We start from the raw sequence: 17797 nt of genomic DNA, 5'->3' as shown, positions 1-17797 counted from the left end.
TTGTTTAAAATAAATTAATATTTTACAGTTTCTGCAGAAAACATTTAAAAATTGGAACAAAAGATTTGTTATCAGGATCATTTGGCATTAAAATAAATGGCACTTGCAATAATACGCTCTATTAACGTAATGACAAATAACATAATACTGCCTATTTACACTATACAAATTTACAGTGACAGTTGTTACACGATACGCTATTTACAGAGATTGCCCCATTTAATAATATGGCCTTCGTGGGTTGTTCTGAAAAATTGAAACTGTCAATCAATAACCGCTACACACAATCACTTACTAAAGGATTTGGCCTAAACCTGTATGCCAACATCATTCTTTTCCTGTACGCTTCATATTCATCTTCTTTGTCAGCATCATCGTCCCCTAAACCCAAACCTTGATTTTGTTCCCGTGACGCAGCTCTAAACAACAAAGCCAAAACTAAGGATATCTTCAGATCGATCAAATACTAACTTATTTATGGGTTCTACGATGCCAGCGCCGTTAGAACCGAGCCCCTGTCCCTGGGACCACCCCAATTTTTGCAGCATTTTAAAGCCGATATTATCCTCTTTAATTTTAAACTCTTTATAATCGGAAAAATTGGGCAATCGGCCTTCCTTATTCGCATTAGTTTTTTCCATGAAGCGTTTCAATTCTTCCGGTGGCAGGAAATCGCCGATATGATGTTTACCCTCGGCCTGACGAGTCAACTCTTGCGCCCAGAGCTGAGTTGCCATCATTTCCTAAAAATTCATTATTGCCTGACTGTTCTCGGGGAGTTCTTGACATTTTACTTTATCCCTCAATTTGTGTTCCCACGTTCCTCCTTCAATGTCTTCATCGGAATCGTAATCGTATTTATTTTTACCCGCTTGCTGAAGCTTCTCTAATTCCTCTCGTTTTTTCATCATATCTTGATACAAAAGGTTAATTTTATAGTGATCTTCTGCTTTTTTCCACTCATCTTCTGTCAAATTCGACGAACCGTATGTGTTTATAGTGTACTGTACCAGACCAGGATCACTCCTTGTTACTTTTGACAACATCACACCTCCTAAATGGGTAAATTGAAAACAGTCTTATTAATTTTCGTTTTATCTTAATCTACATACGTCTTTCATATTTTTTATCAAGTTAAAGTGTCTCTTCTATTAACTAAAAAACTAAATAAAACGAAAAAAACGTGTAAAAAGCTATTGTCGGTATGGATTGGTCGGCCGTAAGTACCCAGCTAAAAATAAAAAAGAAAAGGTCACAGTGATTACTAAAAAACGACAAAAACGACACTTTTGAAGAGTCTCTTCAATTTTCCCCCTTAGTGCACCTTGCTTATTAAGCTTATTAATTCGGACGCATTTATTTCATACGAACAACGAACAAATAATAAAAACAGGTGTCTTACCACACTGAGTTTGATGAATCAATGCTCCTGGTCTTGGCGGTAGGGCGGCGGGTGCAGTGTTTAAAATGACCGTAGGAGGAGGTATGGAAGGATCTTTATCACCCCATCTGCTCTTGCGTTTCCTTTTATTCGTCGTTTCACCTTCGTTGTCTCGCGGGCTCTGCACGAAAGAGTAACCATCACGACCCAAACAAAGAATTCACAATAATTAATTACATATGGTTCGCATCTCTTTTCTTGCTTCACGTTATGTTCATTGTCATCGTCGGTGGCCATTTCAGGTTCGTAAATATCTTCAGGCTTGTAGTGCACGTCTTTGGTTTCAGACATTTCCTTTTTAGCATTGATCTCTCTTTTGAACTGTTCGACAAGTTGCTGGTACTGCTGATAGGCGGCGGATTCTTTGTGAAATAGGAACCTATAAACATTTGAAATCGTAACAAATTAATCGTTGGCGCCATGCATTGAACGCAGGTTTAAGACCAAGTCCGTTTTGACTCAATCGCTTTGCTTTCGTCAATCAGATCTGCCCAGAGTGAATTGTTTGACGACAAGACAAACATAAAGACGGTGGAGAAAAAAATGCGATGGTAATGGCGAAAGCGTGCGGTATCATGACAATGGACTTAATCTGGTAGCGTGGTGTCCCTGCATACCACAGATTGGGGTCTTGAGTTTTGCGTTGTCTCACGACGTCCTCTATGCCTTGTCCGCATTGAGCCACCATGCGTCCCAGAGAAGCCATTGCTTCATAATCGGGAGTACCTGGGGGAAATACTTCACAACACATCACTAAAAGCCCCGCGCTCTGGCAGGGATGACTCGCGTGTGGTTTCAACTGACTGAACAATGGGCAAAACTTGACGGGAGTCGGGAGTCATCCCTGCAGCTAGGAATAGTAACACATTCAGTACTGCACTCCGGCTTATATGCACCTAAGAAATTGTCCTGAAATTTACTTAAATCTATCGTAAAATTACCAACCGTATTGGAACGTATGTTAGTCTAAGAATAACTTAGCACACTTAATACTAATTTTGTCCTGCTTTTTCAAAAATTCTGGTCTGTGTAACTTTGGCTCAAGTCCTGATCATACCAGCCTCGGGTCCAGTCAAATAACAGATTTTGCGCTCACAGTACTTGCAGAAGAAACAAAATCATGTCATCACGACTGTTTTAAAAGTCCATCTGATGTGACTGGACCGAATTTAAAAATAGATTTTTTTTGTAATTACTGGCTTGATCATTTATGTCATGTGATCACGAAAATTCGTAACTGAATCAACCATGGAAGTCTCGGTGATCTAATTGCACCGATAAATTGTCAAATAAAAGAAATAATAGAAGAAAAAACGTTCGGTAGGTGTTGGTTTTTAGATACGATTTTATTATTAAAAAAATGTAAATTTTCAAGAAAATTCTCTACACGGACATGTACTGCATGCATAAATTACAGCTATGAAACACGAATGCGAGAAAGGAAGGTTTCATTTAAAATGCATTACGAAAATGTTTCCGAGAAAGAGCCAATTTTCGCCAATGAGGGCTCCACAAAACGGGCGCTTCACGGTTAAATAATAATCAATACGCAATGTAACAAAAAACAATAACAACACTAAACACAAAAACAACAAACAATAAGGAAAAAATTCACGAATTTAATTCCAAAGCAGCAAAAAACAAGGAATTTTTTGACTTCAAATTCAAAATATCATTTGAACAAGAAAAATTCTTGGTGACAAAAACTTAAGATGGATAATATCCCCAAAAACCGCCCACACACTAGCGCTCTGCGGAGATCACTCAAACTACACTTTTGAACAGGCCGATTCTAGGGGCCGGTTATAATCATATTAATTGGAGAAACATTACGTTTGTTCTCCAAGGCTGACTCAAACAGAAATTTTTTTGATCACACAATAAAAGTACTCAACAATACGAAAAACACAATACACTTTAGTCACAACTGTACTTTCGTACTGTCGGTACCTTGCCAAATTTTCTTAATTCTTATAACGTTTGACTTCTTGTATAGGGTGAGTCTGTTAAAAGTAAAACATCAATTTAATTTCAATTCCTGGTGTAGACTGGTTCTTGATCGAAAAGTCGACAAAAAGTCTTCCAATGAAATTTTCAGTGACATCCACTTTTTTCGTGTGTGTACTCACCCTGCATATAAGCAGGACCCTAATTGGTAATGATTTTACAAAACTTAAACTAAACATAATACAAATATCAAAAAACGGCATTTACCTGCATTCACGTCTCGAAAGGGACCGCTGATGGGGGCAGGATTCATCATCGCCATCGTCGTGGGTGGCGGAGGAACGTTCATGGGAGGCATCTGATTTGTTATCGGTGGCGGTTGATTGACAAAATTGGGAGGTGGAGCTTGAAGAGTCGGCAACATCGGAGGCGGACAATTGACGTTGACGGTAGCAACCCCCATTCCCGGTGGCGGTAGAATCGGCTGAGCCATCAACGACGGAATCGTGTTGGTCACGGTGACAGGACTAGAAGGTACTACACCGACTGGAAGCGCGACCGAAATCGAAGACACTGAAGCGAAAGTGTTTTGGTTTTGCATATTGGGGGGTGGCACTCCCGTTGTAATGTTCTGAATGGTTTGGTTTGCTTGGAGATTCTGTAGAGTTTGGAGTTGAGGGGGTACGGTTTGTGGGGGCGGAATTGTATGCACGAGGATGTTTTGACACGATGCAATACTTTGCACCGTCAGGTTTTGGGGTAACGAGGGAGTGGTTATTGTTTGTGGCGGCGGGATGCTTACGGGAATGATATTGGGGGGCGGCAGACACGTCGACTGAACTGGAGTATTAGGCGGGGGGATATTGACGTTCGCTTCGGGTAGATTTGGGGGAGGAATCGACTTATTCGGGGGAGGGATGTTCTTGATAAAATCAGGATCAGAAATAGACTTATCTTCATTGGGGGTTGGTATAGCCAACAAGTCGAGCGGCTTAGGATTGGGTATTTCGTTCAGTTGTATCGACGTTGGCGTCGGAATATTTTGAACTTGTATGGGTGCTGGATGGGGGATGTTCAAAGTGTTTATGGGCTCAGGTTGGGGGATGTTTTGGACTTGAATGGGGTTTGGTGGAGGGATTGAGGCAAGTTCGACGGCTGGGACACACGGAGGTGGCACTGGTATGGCATTCGCCGTCGAGACTGTGACCGGTTGCGAAGATATTATAGAGGGTGGCGGTAACGTTACAGTTGTCAAAACACCTGAAGCAGGAATTGTCACGTTCACAGTTGGAGTTGACACCAGAACATTTCCTTGAGAACTTGGCAATAACAAAGCGCTGTTGACTTGATTTTGTACGATTTGAGGAGGCGGCACGTTCAGGAGTAGAGGGGGCGCTGCGATCACCGGCGCACTACTTTGTTGTGTGACAGTCGGGAAAACCACACCAGGTGGAGGTAAAATATTCTTCAGTAGGGGTTGTCCTGTGACGTTTTGGGGGCTGATAGGAATTTGGGGGTTGTCAAAATTGTGTTGAGATACTGGGTTGTTGAAGGACGTGTTTATAGTAATCTTTGGTTCGAAATTGTTTCCCTTGTCGGAAAAACGAGATATTCGAGATTTTAAATTGCGATCTTTTGGCGATGGTGATCGTCTTCTTTGGGACCACCTGCTATTTTTGTTAGCGTTACCACGTTGTTCGCTACAATTAAAATTAATTTACAAGGTCGTTCACGATATTGTCTTGCGTCTTACTTGTAGGATTCTTTGGCTTTAAAAGACTTAAGTTTAGAGTCCAATTTCTTGTCTTTCATTTGCTTGAAGGTATCTAAGAAAGAACCGTCGTTGCTGAATAAATTAAAACCAGCAGACTTCTTCACTTCTGGTTTCTTTGGTGGGCTAAAAGATTACCAACTGTAAAATCTCGACAAGACTGCACGATGAATTTTTTTCCATACCTCTTTGCCTGTTTCGATGGTGTAGGTGACGAAGCTTTTGTCGCATTTTCGGTGGTGTTTTTCTGTTTGGCTTCTAATTTTGCTTGGATTTCACGTTTCTTTTGCTCGATTACTTTTTCTTGATGAGACATTTGAGCAAATCGGTCATTGCGTGTGATTTTTGGTTGAAAAGGATCAGTTATCGCCAATTTTTTCGACATGTTTCTTTACTAAATTTATGTATAATATAAAAAGCCACTTTATCACTCGTGCTTTCGCGTTTTCGGAAAATTACATAATTACACTGGCAAAACAAGCGGTAACAATTAGTAAACAATACACTTTGACACAAAGAGGTACGCCATTTTTATTGGTGATGGGGATCATTTGATAATTTTGAAGGGCAGCGGGCAGCAACCTGTACATCAGAAGCATCTTCAAGAAAAATCAAAACTGTAATAAATCCAAGTGATAAATCAGTTGATGTATTTTTTATTAAACAAAATCATAAAATAAGGCCAAGGTTTTGCTATTATTAAAATGCAAATTGTACAACGTTGCCAATACATTACGTCGTACTTTTCTGTTGCGTTGAAAATGATACATGACAAACAAGATAAACTTCAATTAAGGAAAATGTCATTTTGCCACATAATTGTTTAATTTAATGACAACTGTACTTATTTATAACAAATAAAAGGCGAAACCTTAAAATGACAACAGCGCTCACGTCTCTAGAATGTATTTCTGGTTGCAGATGTTACACAATTTATGGCAGCTGCGCAGCTGTCATGTCATGTGAAAATTTGAGGTTAGATTTATTGCTCAGTTAACGTGTTGGTGGTTTTTTATTTTTTATTTTCACCATGTCCGTGTGGAAGAAGGCAGCGAAAGCTCATCAAAAGAGCCACAAAGAGCGTCATCAGCCAGAAGAACGCAAGCATTTGGGTTTATTGGAGAAGAAAAAGGATTATGTCCGCAGAGCGAAAGATTTCAATGAAAAGAAAGAAACTCTCAAGCTTCTTCATAAGCGGGCGCTCAATAAAAATCCAGATGAATTCTACCACCACATGATTAACTCGAAATTAGAAAATGGGGTGCATTTTGAAAAGGAAACTGAAGACGAGGACACGCCAGACCAAGTTCGTTTAATGAGAAGTCAAGATTTGCGGTACATTACGACGAAACGGACGCAAGAAGTGAAGAAAATTGAAAAGCTGCAAGCCCAGTTACATTTGGCTGATGTAGGTCATTCTGTTAAAAATAAACACATTTATTTTGGCAAGAATATCGATAAAGTAGAGTTAAAGAAGAAAAAATTGGAGCAGTTGGCAAAAACTGAATTACCATCAGTTGACTTGGATGATTTAGCAGAGGCGGCGAAAAAGAAAAAACACTTATATAATGAATTAGGAAAACGAATCAACAGGGAAAAAGAATTAACTGTGATCCAACAAAAAGTTGAAATGAAAAGACACATAGAAAATAAGAAAAACGTTTTACCGCCAAAAAGATTGAAGAAGGGTAACCATAACAGAGCACCAGTTTATGTGTGGAAATACGAGAGAAAGAAATAATGTCTTATTAATATTAATAAATTATTCTATGTAATTTTTGTTTATTGATTCATCTTCTGCAATATCAACAATAACACGTTTTCCGATTATGCTCCCAATTAAAGATGCGTCTAAGCCTTTGGGCTCTGCAACTTTGATTTTTAAGGCGTCCAGTTTTAATACGTCACCCTTCTTTAACTGTTTTGCTGCCACGATACTTTTTCCGAGCTTTTCAAAACAAGAAATTTCCGAGTTTTGAAAAACTTTTACGGGTTTTCCAAGAGCCACCTCCAAATCTCTAATCTTTTTAACCAAAGTTTCAAACTCTTTGGGTTCCAAAGAACATTTATGATCTGAACCCTTTTGATGTTTGTCAAGAGTAATGTGACGCTCGATTACCTACAAAGAATCACAATTATAAACACGTTCAACAAGACAACACATTTTGTGTTTTTACTTTTGCTCCTAACGCAACAGCCGCCAAAGTTACATCAATCCCGAGTTCGTGTCCCGAATAACCAACGACAATGTCTGGAAATTCCTCTTTATAAAGATTAATCACGTTAAGATTGACATCCGCGAGGGGCGTCGGATATGCAGAAACGCAGTGAAGAAGTGCAAATTTCTTATGGAACTCGGCGACGGTTTCGTACATTTTTCTGACACCCTTTAAATCTTGCATTCCTGTCGATATTATTAACGGAATATTAGTCGCAGCAGCTTCTTTAATTAAAATGAAATTGTTCGAATCGCCCGAACCGATTTTAATAAAAGGCACTTTGAGGGACTTCAGGAATTGTAACGAGTTTGAATCCATAGCAGAAGCCGTAAATAAAATGTCCATTTCGTACGCAAAAGCTTGAAGTTCGCGAAAATCCTCGTCACTCAGTTCTAAATATTTTTTGTGGTCTCCGTACGTCGCCCCCCACGAATGTTCGCTATTGTAGGGTCGGTTTAACGCGGCTTTGTTGAATTTTTCATCGAGACAGGTTTTTTGAAATTTGACGCAATCAGCACCACAATCCTAAAAAAATTAGTACCTAAACCTAAACGTACGTCTCAAAGAGTGTTCGTCTCACCTTGGCAGTTTTTATTAATTTTTTGGCAATGTTTACGTCACCTTGATGGTTTTGCCCAATTTCTGCAATAACAAAGGTCGGATGATCCTTGCCAAGGACGTATTTTGTTCCGATTTGTAATCGTACAGCCATTTTAGCGGGACCGAACGGACGTTATGAAGTGAATAATGGGTCTAATTACGATTAATAAGAGCCAACTCGGTTGGAAGGTTTTATTAAGATTGCGTTTAGAAGGAAAGGTTTTTCAAAATAGTACACCTGACATTAAATTTTCGTTTAATGTGTTTACAAGCAAAGTAATTTATATGGACAAAAATATACTATACCCCAAAATTAACCCAGGTGTTTCACTTATACCAAAAATTAAAATATGAAGTAACTAATAACTAGACAAAACAATAATTTTACAAGGATTAAAAATAGACACTAGAATTTTTTGTATTGATAATATTACTTCGTTAGTTTAAAAATATTCCGTGTGAGGGGACGAAGTACAAAAATACTCTTTCATACTTTGTTAGAAATTTATATTTAAACAATGTTCGTAATATTACCAATATGAAAATAATAAGGGAATAACTAAAAAAAATGAATGTTTGAAATAAATATGGAAAGTTTGTCACAGCAGAGGTGTGAAAACAATCATCTACAGGCTTCCTGGAGATGCATGTCGCGCTCTCACGATTGTAGAAGTCGTCTGATCTCATCACATAGGTGCGGCATGACATTGAACTTTCTCTGTTATTCAATCGGTATTCGACGTCATGGACCTGTGTGTGCTGCGTTACTGATAATTTGACAATCGACAATCAGATCAACCACTTACAAATTTTCATTAAACCGCTCCCGCGATTCTTGTAAACATCTCCGTGTAAACGTGATCAATATGGTTGGGAGAACTGGGCGTTTGGCGGATAGAATGCCGATCTGTCTCCCTGATAGGTCGAATCTTGCGACAATAGCCCGTCCATTTGCGACTGATACTCGGCCATGTACGGATCCTGGCTGAGTTCGGGCTGGCTAAGCCCCGGCTGCGACAGACTGAACCCCGGCTGGGACAGTCCGGGCTGCGACATGCCCTGGGTCAGCTGCAGACTTTGGCTGAACGGTTGCGTCTGCTCTTGGCTGAGCGTCTTGCCTTTCTGGCGGACCGGGGGCTTCCGGTTGCGCGGGTTTTGCTGTTGGCGCGCTTGCATGGCCTGCTGGTGTTGGTTGTAGAATCGCGGGGGGACGTCTGCCATGTTCATGAACACGCCCACCGGCACGGGAAGGTTCATTCCCGCTTGGGCTCTTTCTTGGGAAATGTAACTGATCGGATCGTGGGTGCGGCTGAATATATCCAACGGGACGGCTCCGCGGGGGTAATTGAACTGGCCGTTGATTGCCGTGTTCGTTCTGTCGTAAATCGAACCGGGTACCATGGCTTCGCGGGCGTCGAACATCGAAGTGGTCATGAAATGCGATCCCGGATTATCCGAATTTGTCAATTTCTTCGGCTTGGCGAACTGAATCAGAGATTCCTTCAGGTTCGTTAGGGGTCCTTCGACCAGCACCTTCTGCTCCTTGTAGAACGATAGCAGATGGTTCCACAGCGGTTGCTTCGACAGGACTTTCGGATTGCCGACTATTATAATTCCGTATTTGGCGCGGGTCAAAGCCACGTTGAGACGTCGAGGATCGTTCAGAAAACCGATTCCTTGATGTTCGTTCGATCGAACGCACGACATTATTATGATGTCTTTCTCGCGGCCTTGAAAAGCGTCCACGCTTGCGATCTCGATCTCCTGGTAATTTTTGCTATGGAGGGAACCTTGGTACTGCATGTACTGGACCAGGTACGCTCTCTGACCTTCGTAGGGAGTGATAACCCCGATCTGTTCGGGTTTGACGCCGGACCGCAAAAATCTGCAAATAAACACATTTTTCTTTCGTTTCTTAAATAAACAAAAATCGTATTCGCTTTGAGAACATCTGCTTCATACTTGACCGTTACATTAATATCGACAAATTTTGTACTTCACGCCTTTTAAAATAAACAATAATTGAAAAATAATCTTTCATCGGCTAAGTCGTTGCGTCAATCTTACACCCACTTGCGATTACAAAATGATGTACTCTTATCAAGAATCGAGATCAATATTTTCATTTTAGTTCTAACTAGAACTTACTGCAATCTCGTGAAATAATAAGAGGATTAATTTATCGACTATTTTACAAAAGAAACACTGATAACAAATTAGAACAATTTTTTACGACAACAAATTGTCAAAATATTATAGATCCGTTATTTGAAAAAAAAAAATCCTTTTGGTTATGGTAATCTTACCTGGTAGCGATCTTCTCGACGTTGGCGGCTTCGGTCCTATTCAAGTAACTGGTACCAGAACCGGCGATCTCCTCCTGTCCCTGAGTTACGTGAAAAAACATTGGCCTATCCGCGATCGGCCACGGAAAATCGATCTTATTTAATTTTCTCTCGTCAGCACACACCCCATTCTGCAAGCTCCCCTCGTAAAAGAAATTCGAAGGGAACCTCGACAGCTCTGGATGCATTCTGTATTGAACTTCCAAGCGGAAGGGCCGAATTCCCAACACGACTAGTCTTTCGAATAAACTCTGCGACAGTCCAGCTCTCGCGGCTTTCTTACACATGACTACTGGGCCCAATTGGCAATGATCTCCTACCAAAATCAGCTGTTTCACTCCCAGAACCACCGGTACCATGCATTCTGGTTCCGTGGCTTGCATACTCTCATCGATCAGAATCGAGTGGAACTTTAAGCGGACTAATCGCGGATCACCCGCCCCTACGCACGTGCAACAGATGACGTCGGCAGCTTCCAACAACTCCTTCTCGGCCAACTTCTTCAACATCCTGTACCTCTTCTCGTCCACGGAGCTCAATTCTCCGGTCTCGTCTTTCAGTTGTTGCAACTTCTGGAGTTCGGTGTTGGCCTCCATTTTGCGAATTTGATTGTGCAATGCCAAGAAACTCACGGGAGAATCGATTGCTTCGCGCGATTTCGCACACAATCTCACGACCTTGAGATTGGTCTTGTGGATCTTTTCGGTCAGTTGATCGACGGCTGTATTACTGGGGGCGCACACGAGGACGGGACCGCCGTTCTGCTTCACAAGTTGATAGACTATGGTGGCAGAAGTGACGGTTTTTCCGGTACCCGGAGGGCCCTGGATGAGGGACAGAGGTCTCTGAAGGGCGTGCTTAACGGCGTAGACTTGAGAACGATTCAGATCGGGTAGATTGGGGGCGGAGAAATGTTTGGGAAGGTGGCATCTGAACAAAACTTCCTCCACTTCGTGGCCGAGGAGCCGGTGGTAGATGTACGCGGAGACCGAAGTGTCATCGACGGCGAATTTTCGCAAAGCAAGTTGCATCCTGAAAAGTTCCGAGTCAGAAATTACTTCAGGATCGCGCATACCGACTTGTCCAATGTAACAAAAGATAAAATTTACGATTATAAATATTCCGTAATTATACTACGGAACCATATTACATAATAATATGAAGCTATAATTTTTTTCACATTTTTTTTCCAGTCAAGAATTCTCATTACGAATTTCTCTTTAAAACTGTAATATGTTTATTGTATGTACATGTATAAATAAAAATGCTATTGCGTTCAATGCGTAATCGATTTTTTCCCCCGTAATTATTAACAAATACAAAACCTTCAATGTCAAAATCAAGGTAACTGTGTAAGTTGTGTCTAAAGTTACCGTCATTTACCTGTCAAAACTGGTGCTTTTCCAAATGAAGTCAACAACAAAATTACTGTTACAATCGGTAGGTGCCCCATTTCCATTCTTCAACTCAATTCCTATATCTTCACCATAATTGTCAGGAACTTTGATGACGTGTCCCACACCCGCCCAGGATTTGTGCAGTTCACCCACATATCTGAGCCTCAACTCATCCCCATGCATTAATTTCATATCCCCATCAGTTTTAGCAAGGGTAAAATAAGCAATTGTTTTTTTGTTCAAACCAACATCCCATCTCACTTCTATATTTTCTTGAGTTTGGGACTCCTTCAGTCTCTTGTCATAATCTGCCTCTAATTTCACAAGGGGTCCAAAAATATTCTGATATTGGTAGCCATCCTCATATCTCAATAACACCTGATAAAAAAAAAGGGTTAAAAAATTGACATAACTGACAGGAAGATGTACTTGTTGAGGTTCTTCATCAACTCCAGGCCTTTCCAAGTCTTGAAAAGTGGCATCAACGTTGTCCTTCCACAACTCTTCAAGTTTATTGATTTGTTGAGCGGAAATTTGGCGGGCGCGCAGCTGTTCTTGTTCAGAGGGGATTTTAACAAGCCAAGTGAGGAAGCAGCGATCAGTGATGAGTGGCTTCCATTGATCTTGATCCCAGTTCATGTCCTAATACGAAAAAAGTAAGAAATGTGATGTGTGGGGTAACAAGCATATTACCTTTAGGGAATTTTGAGCAGCACATGGTTGTCTGCATAGTAACACCACAACAGAGTCAGCTTTAGCTGGAATAAAACCTAAAACAAACACATTGCGTACGCCACAGCTGTAGCATTCCAGGATTGTTTCCCCCAAAGGACCATCCTTGTGCAAGGTCACTTCCTTGTGTTTGGCCCTAACCTATATTTAGTGTTAGACAAGTGGATTTGTTAGGTGACTGATTTACCAGATGGTTGATTATGTGGCTGCCTGAGGTGTTCCCACGTCCATTGCAGAACCATTTCTTGCAGCAGTTGCACATGACGACGCAATTCGGCTCATGAATGCCGCAATATTTGCACGCGTAATTAGGCAATTCCTTGCTATTGAAGTATTCTTCATCTTCCTCTTCGAACTGCAATTCACCCAGAGTACTGGTGGCGCTTGCGATTTTATTGTTAATGTTGTTGTTGAGCTGGAAAACGTCATATGACACTGAACGCTGGGGCGACCTTGTGATGGTGGAGCACTAACCTGCACGCCCGATACTTTGGGGCCCGCGTGGTCATGTTGAGAAGCTTGCGTTTGCGATGGTATCGTGAAATCGGTGAATTCGCACTCCGAACCTTGGGTGTCAGCTCCGATCAAGTCATTTTCTTCGGTTTCCAAAAACGTGAGAGTTTGCGAACTGGGGCCGTATGCGTCGACACTCATGTTGGCGATTAACTTTATTCAAGCCAGATCAGGGAATTATTCACGTTTATTATGAAAACACTTTTAACACTTCAAATTATGACAAATCGACAATGCTTACTTTAAAATTTCTACATTTTTATCTTGGCAAGCGCCATATTTCCTGATTAATCATTTGTTTTTCTATCGTCATTGCTCCTTCCTTCCACTACCTACACAGTCGTACTGACGCGGCGGGAATTTCAAATCTTAACTTCCTATACTACGAGTAAAAATGTATTTATTTATAATTTTATTGTTCTTATTTGTAATCGGGGAAGTAGACGGCGCAGTTCAGACCGGAAGTACATTTTCATAGGGCCATCCCGTCACGTAGACGTAACTCAACCGAAGCGAGGTTTCTCAAAATCGAGACACGGTTCGATGTCGGGTTCTTACCGACGCTACCAATCCTCTACCAATATTCTATTTTGTGCCGAGCACAACGAAATTCCGATTTGGAACGTTTTTACTGTGATTTTTCATATTTGTCGGTGTAAAAACCAGTTTAGAGGAAAGTTGGCGACTTAAAACAACGATTTCTGTAATTGTTGCTACATTTTAATCCGAAATGAGCAAGTTCGACGACGTAATTCCGATTCGGAACGTTTTTACTGTGATTTTTCATTTTTGCCGGTGTAAAAACCAATTTAGAGGAAAGTTGACGACATCGATCTTAGTAATTGATATGTAATTGTTGCCTCATTTTAATCCGAAATAAACAAGTTCGACGACAAAATTCCGATTCGGAACGTTCTTACTGTGAACCAAATACTTCGAAAGATTTGTACGCGCTGTGGTACTTAGCCAAAGAACTGCGAAATTTTCCCACTATTTTCAGATTTTGCTCAATATCTCCTAAGATATGAATCTCGTAGAAAAAGTTGAACTTACCTTTTTTAAACTAAATTAAACCTACTAGAATTTGAGCCCTAAGTGAGCTCTGTACGTCCAGTAGTTTTCGAGATACACCTCTTCAAAAATTGCGTATTTTTTCCAAAAAGTGAAAAAGTTTTAGGTCTTTTATTTTGTTAAATATCGTAAAAAATACTCCTCCCATGAGAAAAGTAATGAACTTGAAGTATATTTATTTAGCTTTAATTTGAACTCCGACCCATTCCTACGGTCCACCGTGCTAGCACACTGTTGGAGATTCCACGTCAATGTGTCGATCCACCGTAGCTTTTCATAGACCGCATCAGCTTCTTCTAATAATGAAAAATTATTAACCAGCAGGAGAGAAATTCTACTTCTGGGTTCGGTTCAGGAGTAAATAATGACGCCATCTCAGACTAGTAGTGAAAAAAAAAAGATTATTCAAATATAAATTTAAAAAAATATTTGGGTGATAGGCAACCAATAAAACAACCGCGTTATGTAGTACGTCGATTTTAGATCTAATTTTTGTAACATTTTCAATCTAAACTGTTTATTTAAAATTTGTGAAAAATTATTAAATGATAACATGTTTGATCAATTCTCGGTTTTAGTATATGTTTAAATTTCGATTTGTTGTAAAAATGGATCAAATAAAATATTAAAATAACATGAAACCGCATAATGAATTATTAATACCTATTACGATAAAATTACAATTTGTGGCATGAGCAGGTTTTTCAAATCGACCATCGACAGTGAGTGAGTCATGGGAATTATCAAAGAATATTTTTTAAATTCCTCCTTACACGGTTTGCATTTCATAACTGATAAGAGATTTCACTGGACGGAAAGATTATTTTGGATAATTTGTGTTTTAGCATCATGGGTAAATTCTGCCAAGAGTACTTTAACAAGTTTAATTTTATTTTAACAGGGCGCTTCATTGGCATTGATGTTAAGTGCAATCGAGCAGTACCAGACACAGAAAATATCTTTTTCAGTGCACACCTCTTATCTAGACTGGAAAACAAATTTTCCATCGATCGTGCTCTGCGAAAAATCTAACGAAAAGATGGATGAAGCTAATGATCAGTGAGAGATATAAAAAATAATATTATTGATTTTTGTTTCTTGAAGGATATTCGGTACCATTTCAGAACAGTTACCCAAGTTGGAGCACTTCGTTTTCTTTGATGGCACCATGACAAACAAAGAAGTGTGTTTGCCTGGTGGTAAATTACGCGACACATGTATACTAGGAAATTATTCCGAATATATGCGCAAGGTAGAACCGTTTTCTCTATTAAATTAACAGCTGCAAACGTTTTCATTTAGTTCCGCAGCACTTGTTCGGAAGTAATTGGCTCATGTTATTACAACAACGAAAAATTTCCATGCTGCGACGAATTTTTACCGATAGGCACATATCACGGACCTTGCCTCGCCTTCAATTCCTTAGTTTCTGAGTACACTTCCTGAGATGAAACAAGACTGTGCCAAGTCACGTTTGACTTGACGACTAGAATTCACTTTATTGTATAAACACTTGGCACTTTTTTGTCTCAAGCTGTCATTTCAATCCCAATGTTTAATTAATGTGTATTTTTAGAAAATATTCAAACCAGAAGAATCTCCCATTTAAAATAACCCGCAGTCTGGCTTACGGTTACGGAAACTTAAGCGTCGAGCTTTTCCACGCAGGATTTTTTGTTTACGGCTTAAGTCAAGACGCAGTTCCCACTAGAGACAGTTCCAGCGAGTTTGCTTTAATTGAATCGTCCTCAGGCAAAGGCATCACAGACGATACTTATTACAAAACATTCTTGGCGGTTAAAGTAGGTTATCAAAATACGAGTAATTTAACTGAAGCTTACTAACTACTTTTCATCAGGAAAGCTTTACCGACGAAGATGCCAGATTAATGAATGTTGAGCACAGAGGGTGTCGATTTTACGACGAAAATAATCTGCGACACTCAAAAGTCTTCAGCATGTCAGCTTGCGAAAATGAATGTCTTGTGGAAGCGCAGTTGCACTTTTGCAACTGTACTGCACACACTCTTCCACATATCGGTAAAATTATAGTAAAATATTAAAATGACAAACATATGCTCTGCAATTCCAAACCCTGAATACCCCGTCACCCACAACATTTGTATTTCCAGATCAAATAAAAGATTGTGATTTCGACGGTTTACTATGTGTTATGGGGCGCGACGAAATTACACCAAAAAGTAAGACTTGTAACTGCACCAGTTCTTGTTTTGACGTAGAAGTGACTAATATTGGCTTTACAAAAACTCCATTGGACAGTAAAGTGTATTTACACATTTTGAAAATTTCTACATAATCGTATTGCTTGAATTGTTTAATTTTAGGTCGAGGGATAGAAAAAGTGTTGTTCGCATTGATTTCATCGTTCAATCTCCTACAATTCGCTTTGCCAGAACAGTAGTAAAAACTCCTTTATCTATGCTGGGCAAGTGAAATTTTAAAAGTTATGATCTCACGAATTAACACCATTTATGTTCAGTTTCAGTTGGTGGAACTGTCGGTCTCTTCATTGGTGCAAGTTTGCTCACGATCGTCGAAATCATCTATTATTTCATTATTCGCCCTCTGGGTACTAAATACAAGAACTACGAAAAAATAAAAAATGAATGCATGGACATTTTTGACCGAAAATACAACACCCATCATTACGACTTTGTCAATTGATTTGTCTTTTAATCTGAGTGAAGTGTGTTAAAGATCAGTCTTTTATTTTCATAAAAATGTAGAAGTTTCTAGACGTTGTAGTTAATGGAGCTTGCAATATGAAAATTTCAATTCTTCGTCACTGCATGAGCTCTCACGTCAATAACAACTGCTGTAAATCACATTTGCTGACTTTCACTGAATAAATGAATCATTGTAAGTAGACTTGACTTGTGTCGTTTTTCGAGCAGAGGAAAAAAGAAAACCATCTCTTGCATGTTTACCGGTTAAATCTTGTCGCCAAGGTCTTGTGGAATTAGCATTCTAGGCTTTTTGCAACGGTGGGATTTAATTTTGAATAATTCATGTTTCAGTTACAGACGGATACGTTTCATGGTCTCCAGAAGATGGGAATAGAGACAAGGCTAATAATCCATTGTTGGCTTTTATTAAACAGTTTAACAAGCACCGGCCTGCCGCTATCACGCGACATCCATTATTTAACCAAGATAACGGTTTCCTTGTAATAATTTGTTTTGCTATTGTAAGACTATACTTAGCTGCATCTCCGTGTGTAACGAAATTTTTCGATATTGACGCCAGTTACGTAACCGGCGTTAAAACAACAGGATTTATTCGTTTATCTCTGCTCGGCGGGTGAATAGGAGTACAGTAGGAAAGTCCATTGTTCTGGCTTGAATTAAAACGTTGCGAAATGTCGTTTAGACTGTTCAAAACTTCTGTCCTGATTCACAAAAGCAAAATTGGTCGCGGCCGTTTCGAAATTTTATTAAAGGCAATTAAGAAATGTTTGAATATTTCAGAATGGAACTGTTTCGAATTACAAGATCACGACGACTTGGTAATTAGCTAATTACATCGTTGCTAACTGGCAAAACAATGAACTGCAGGAAGAATCGTTTTGAAAATACCCACGGAAGATCTTGCTTCAAATAATTATGAGGAAATAAGAAAAACGAAAGTTTACAGCGATTGCCTTTGAAGATGGTGCAGTTAATTGGAGCATCGCTGTTACTTCGCTATTGTAAAAGATGAAATTCATTTCTTATTCGAATATTATGGAGGTTATTGACCACG

At 39.7% G+C, this 17797-nt stretch overlaps 5 protein-coding genes across 8 annotated transcripts; 2 read left to right on the top strand and 3 right to left on the bottom strand.

The window, feature by feature from the left end:
* Window positions 1-102: 102 nt before the first annotated feature.
* On the bottom strand, window positions 103-5802 carry LOC138134503 (arginine-glutamic acid dipeptide repeats protein-like). 2 transcript variants are annotated; one of them, XM_069052809.1, is made up of 10 exons: window positions 5345-5802; window positions 5142-5285; window positions 3656-5088; window positions 2059-2167; window positions 1619-1820; window positions 1403-1562; window positions 795-1054; window positions 472-743; window positions 296-419; window positions 103-246 (listed from the first exon to the last, which is right to left on the bottom strand). In XM_069052809.1, exons 1-10 carry the CDS (start codon window positions 5542-5544, stop codon window positions 220-222), a joined length of 2931 nt encoding a protein of 976 aa, XP_068908910.1. In that variant the 5' UTR covers window positions 5545-5802; the 3' UTR covers window positions 103-219. The 2 variants fall into 2 exon arrangements, with proteins under 2 accessions (XP_068908910.1, XP_068908909.1); XM_069052808.1 differs by having other exon boundaries at window positions 2059-2179; window positions 5345-5799.
* A 295-nt stretch (window positions 5803-6097) lies between these two features.
* LOC138134532 (probable U3 small nucleolar RNA-associated protein 11) lies at window positions 6098-6934 on the top strand. The gene has a single exon (XM_069052860.1). The coding sequence runs from the start codon at window positions 6190-6192 to the stop codon at window positions 6898-6900; it is 711 nt and encodes a 236-aa protein (XP_068908961.1). The 5' UTR covers window positions 6098-6189; the 3' UTR covers window positions 6901-6934.
* NANS (N-acetylneuraminic acid synthase) lies at window positions 6922-8137 on the bottom strand. Its single transcript, XM_069052855.1, has 3 exons — window positions 7959-8137; window positions 7337-7903; window positions 6922-7278 (listed from the first exon to the last, which is right to left on the bottom strand). The coding sequence occupies exons 1-3, from the start codon at window positions 8088-8090 to the stop codon at window positions 6922-6924; spliced, it is 1056 nt and encodes a 351-aa protein (XP_068908956.1). The 5' UTR covers window positions 8091-8137.
* A 19-nt stretch (window positions 8138-8156) lies between these two features.
* Window positions 8157-13996, bottom strand: Upf1 (Upf1 RNA helicase). Of its 3 annotated transcripts, none has more exons than XR_011160745.1 (8): window positions 12927-13996; window positions 12640-12867; window positions 12414-12593; window positions 12150-12362; window positions 11707-12098; window positions 10285-11355; window positions 8785-9863; window positions 8157-8737 (listed from the first exon to the last, which is right to left on the bottom strand). XR_011160745.1 is itself a non-coding variant. In XM_069052806.1 (7 exons), exons 1-7 carry the CDS (start codon window positions 13104-13106, stop codon window positions 8840-8842), a joined length of 3288 nt encoding a protein of 1095 aa, XP_068908907.1. In that variant the 5' UTR covers window positions 13107-13994; the 3' UTR covers window positions 8157-8839. The 3 variants fall into 3 exon arrangements, 1 of the variants encoding a protein (XP_068908907.1); XR_011160744.1 differs by having other exon boundaries at window positions 8157-8728; window positions 12927-13995; XM_069052806.1 differs by having other exon boundaries at window positions 8157-9863; window positions 12927-13994.
* A 938-nt stretch (window positions 13997-14934) lies between these two features.
* LOC138135993 (sodium channel protein Nach-like) lies at window positions 14935-16720 on the top strand. The gene is made up of 8 exons (XM_069055019.1): window positions 14935-15095; window positions 15141-15288; window positions 15339-15469; window positions 15613-15838; window positions 15895-16075; window positions 16168-16321; window positions 16381-16481; window positions 16536-16720. Exons 1-8 carry the CDS (start codon window positions 14956-14958, stop codon window positions 16718-16720), a joined length of 1266 nt encoding a protein of 421 aa, XP_068911120.1. The 5' UTR covers window positions 14935-14955.
* Window positions 16721-17797: the final 1077 nt, after the last annotated feature.

This window comes from Tenebrio molitor, chromosome 7 (genome assembly GCF_963966145.1).
Source record: "Tenebrio molitor chromosome 7, icTenMoli1.1, whole genome shotgun sequence".
Taxonomy (NCBI): Eukaryota; Metazoa; Arthropoda; class Insecta; order Coleoptera; family Tenebrionidae; genus Tenebrio; species Tenebrio molitor.
Note: the sequence above shows the minus strand (reverse complement) of the source record. Positions and strands in the feature narration are given on the sequence as shown.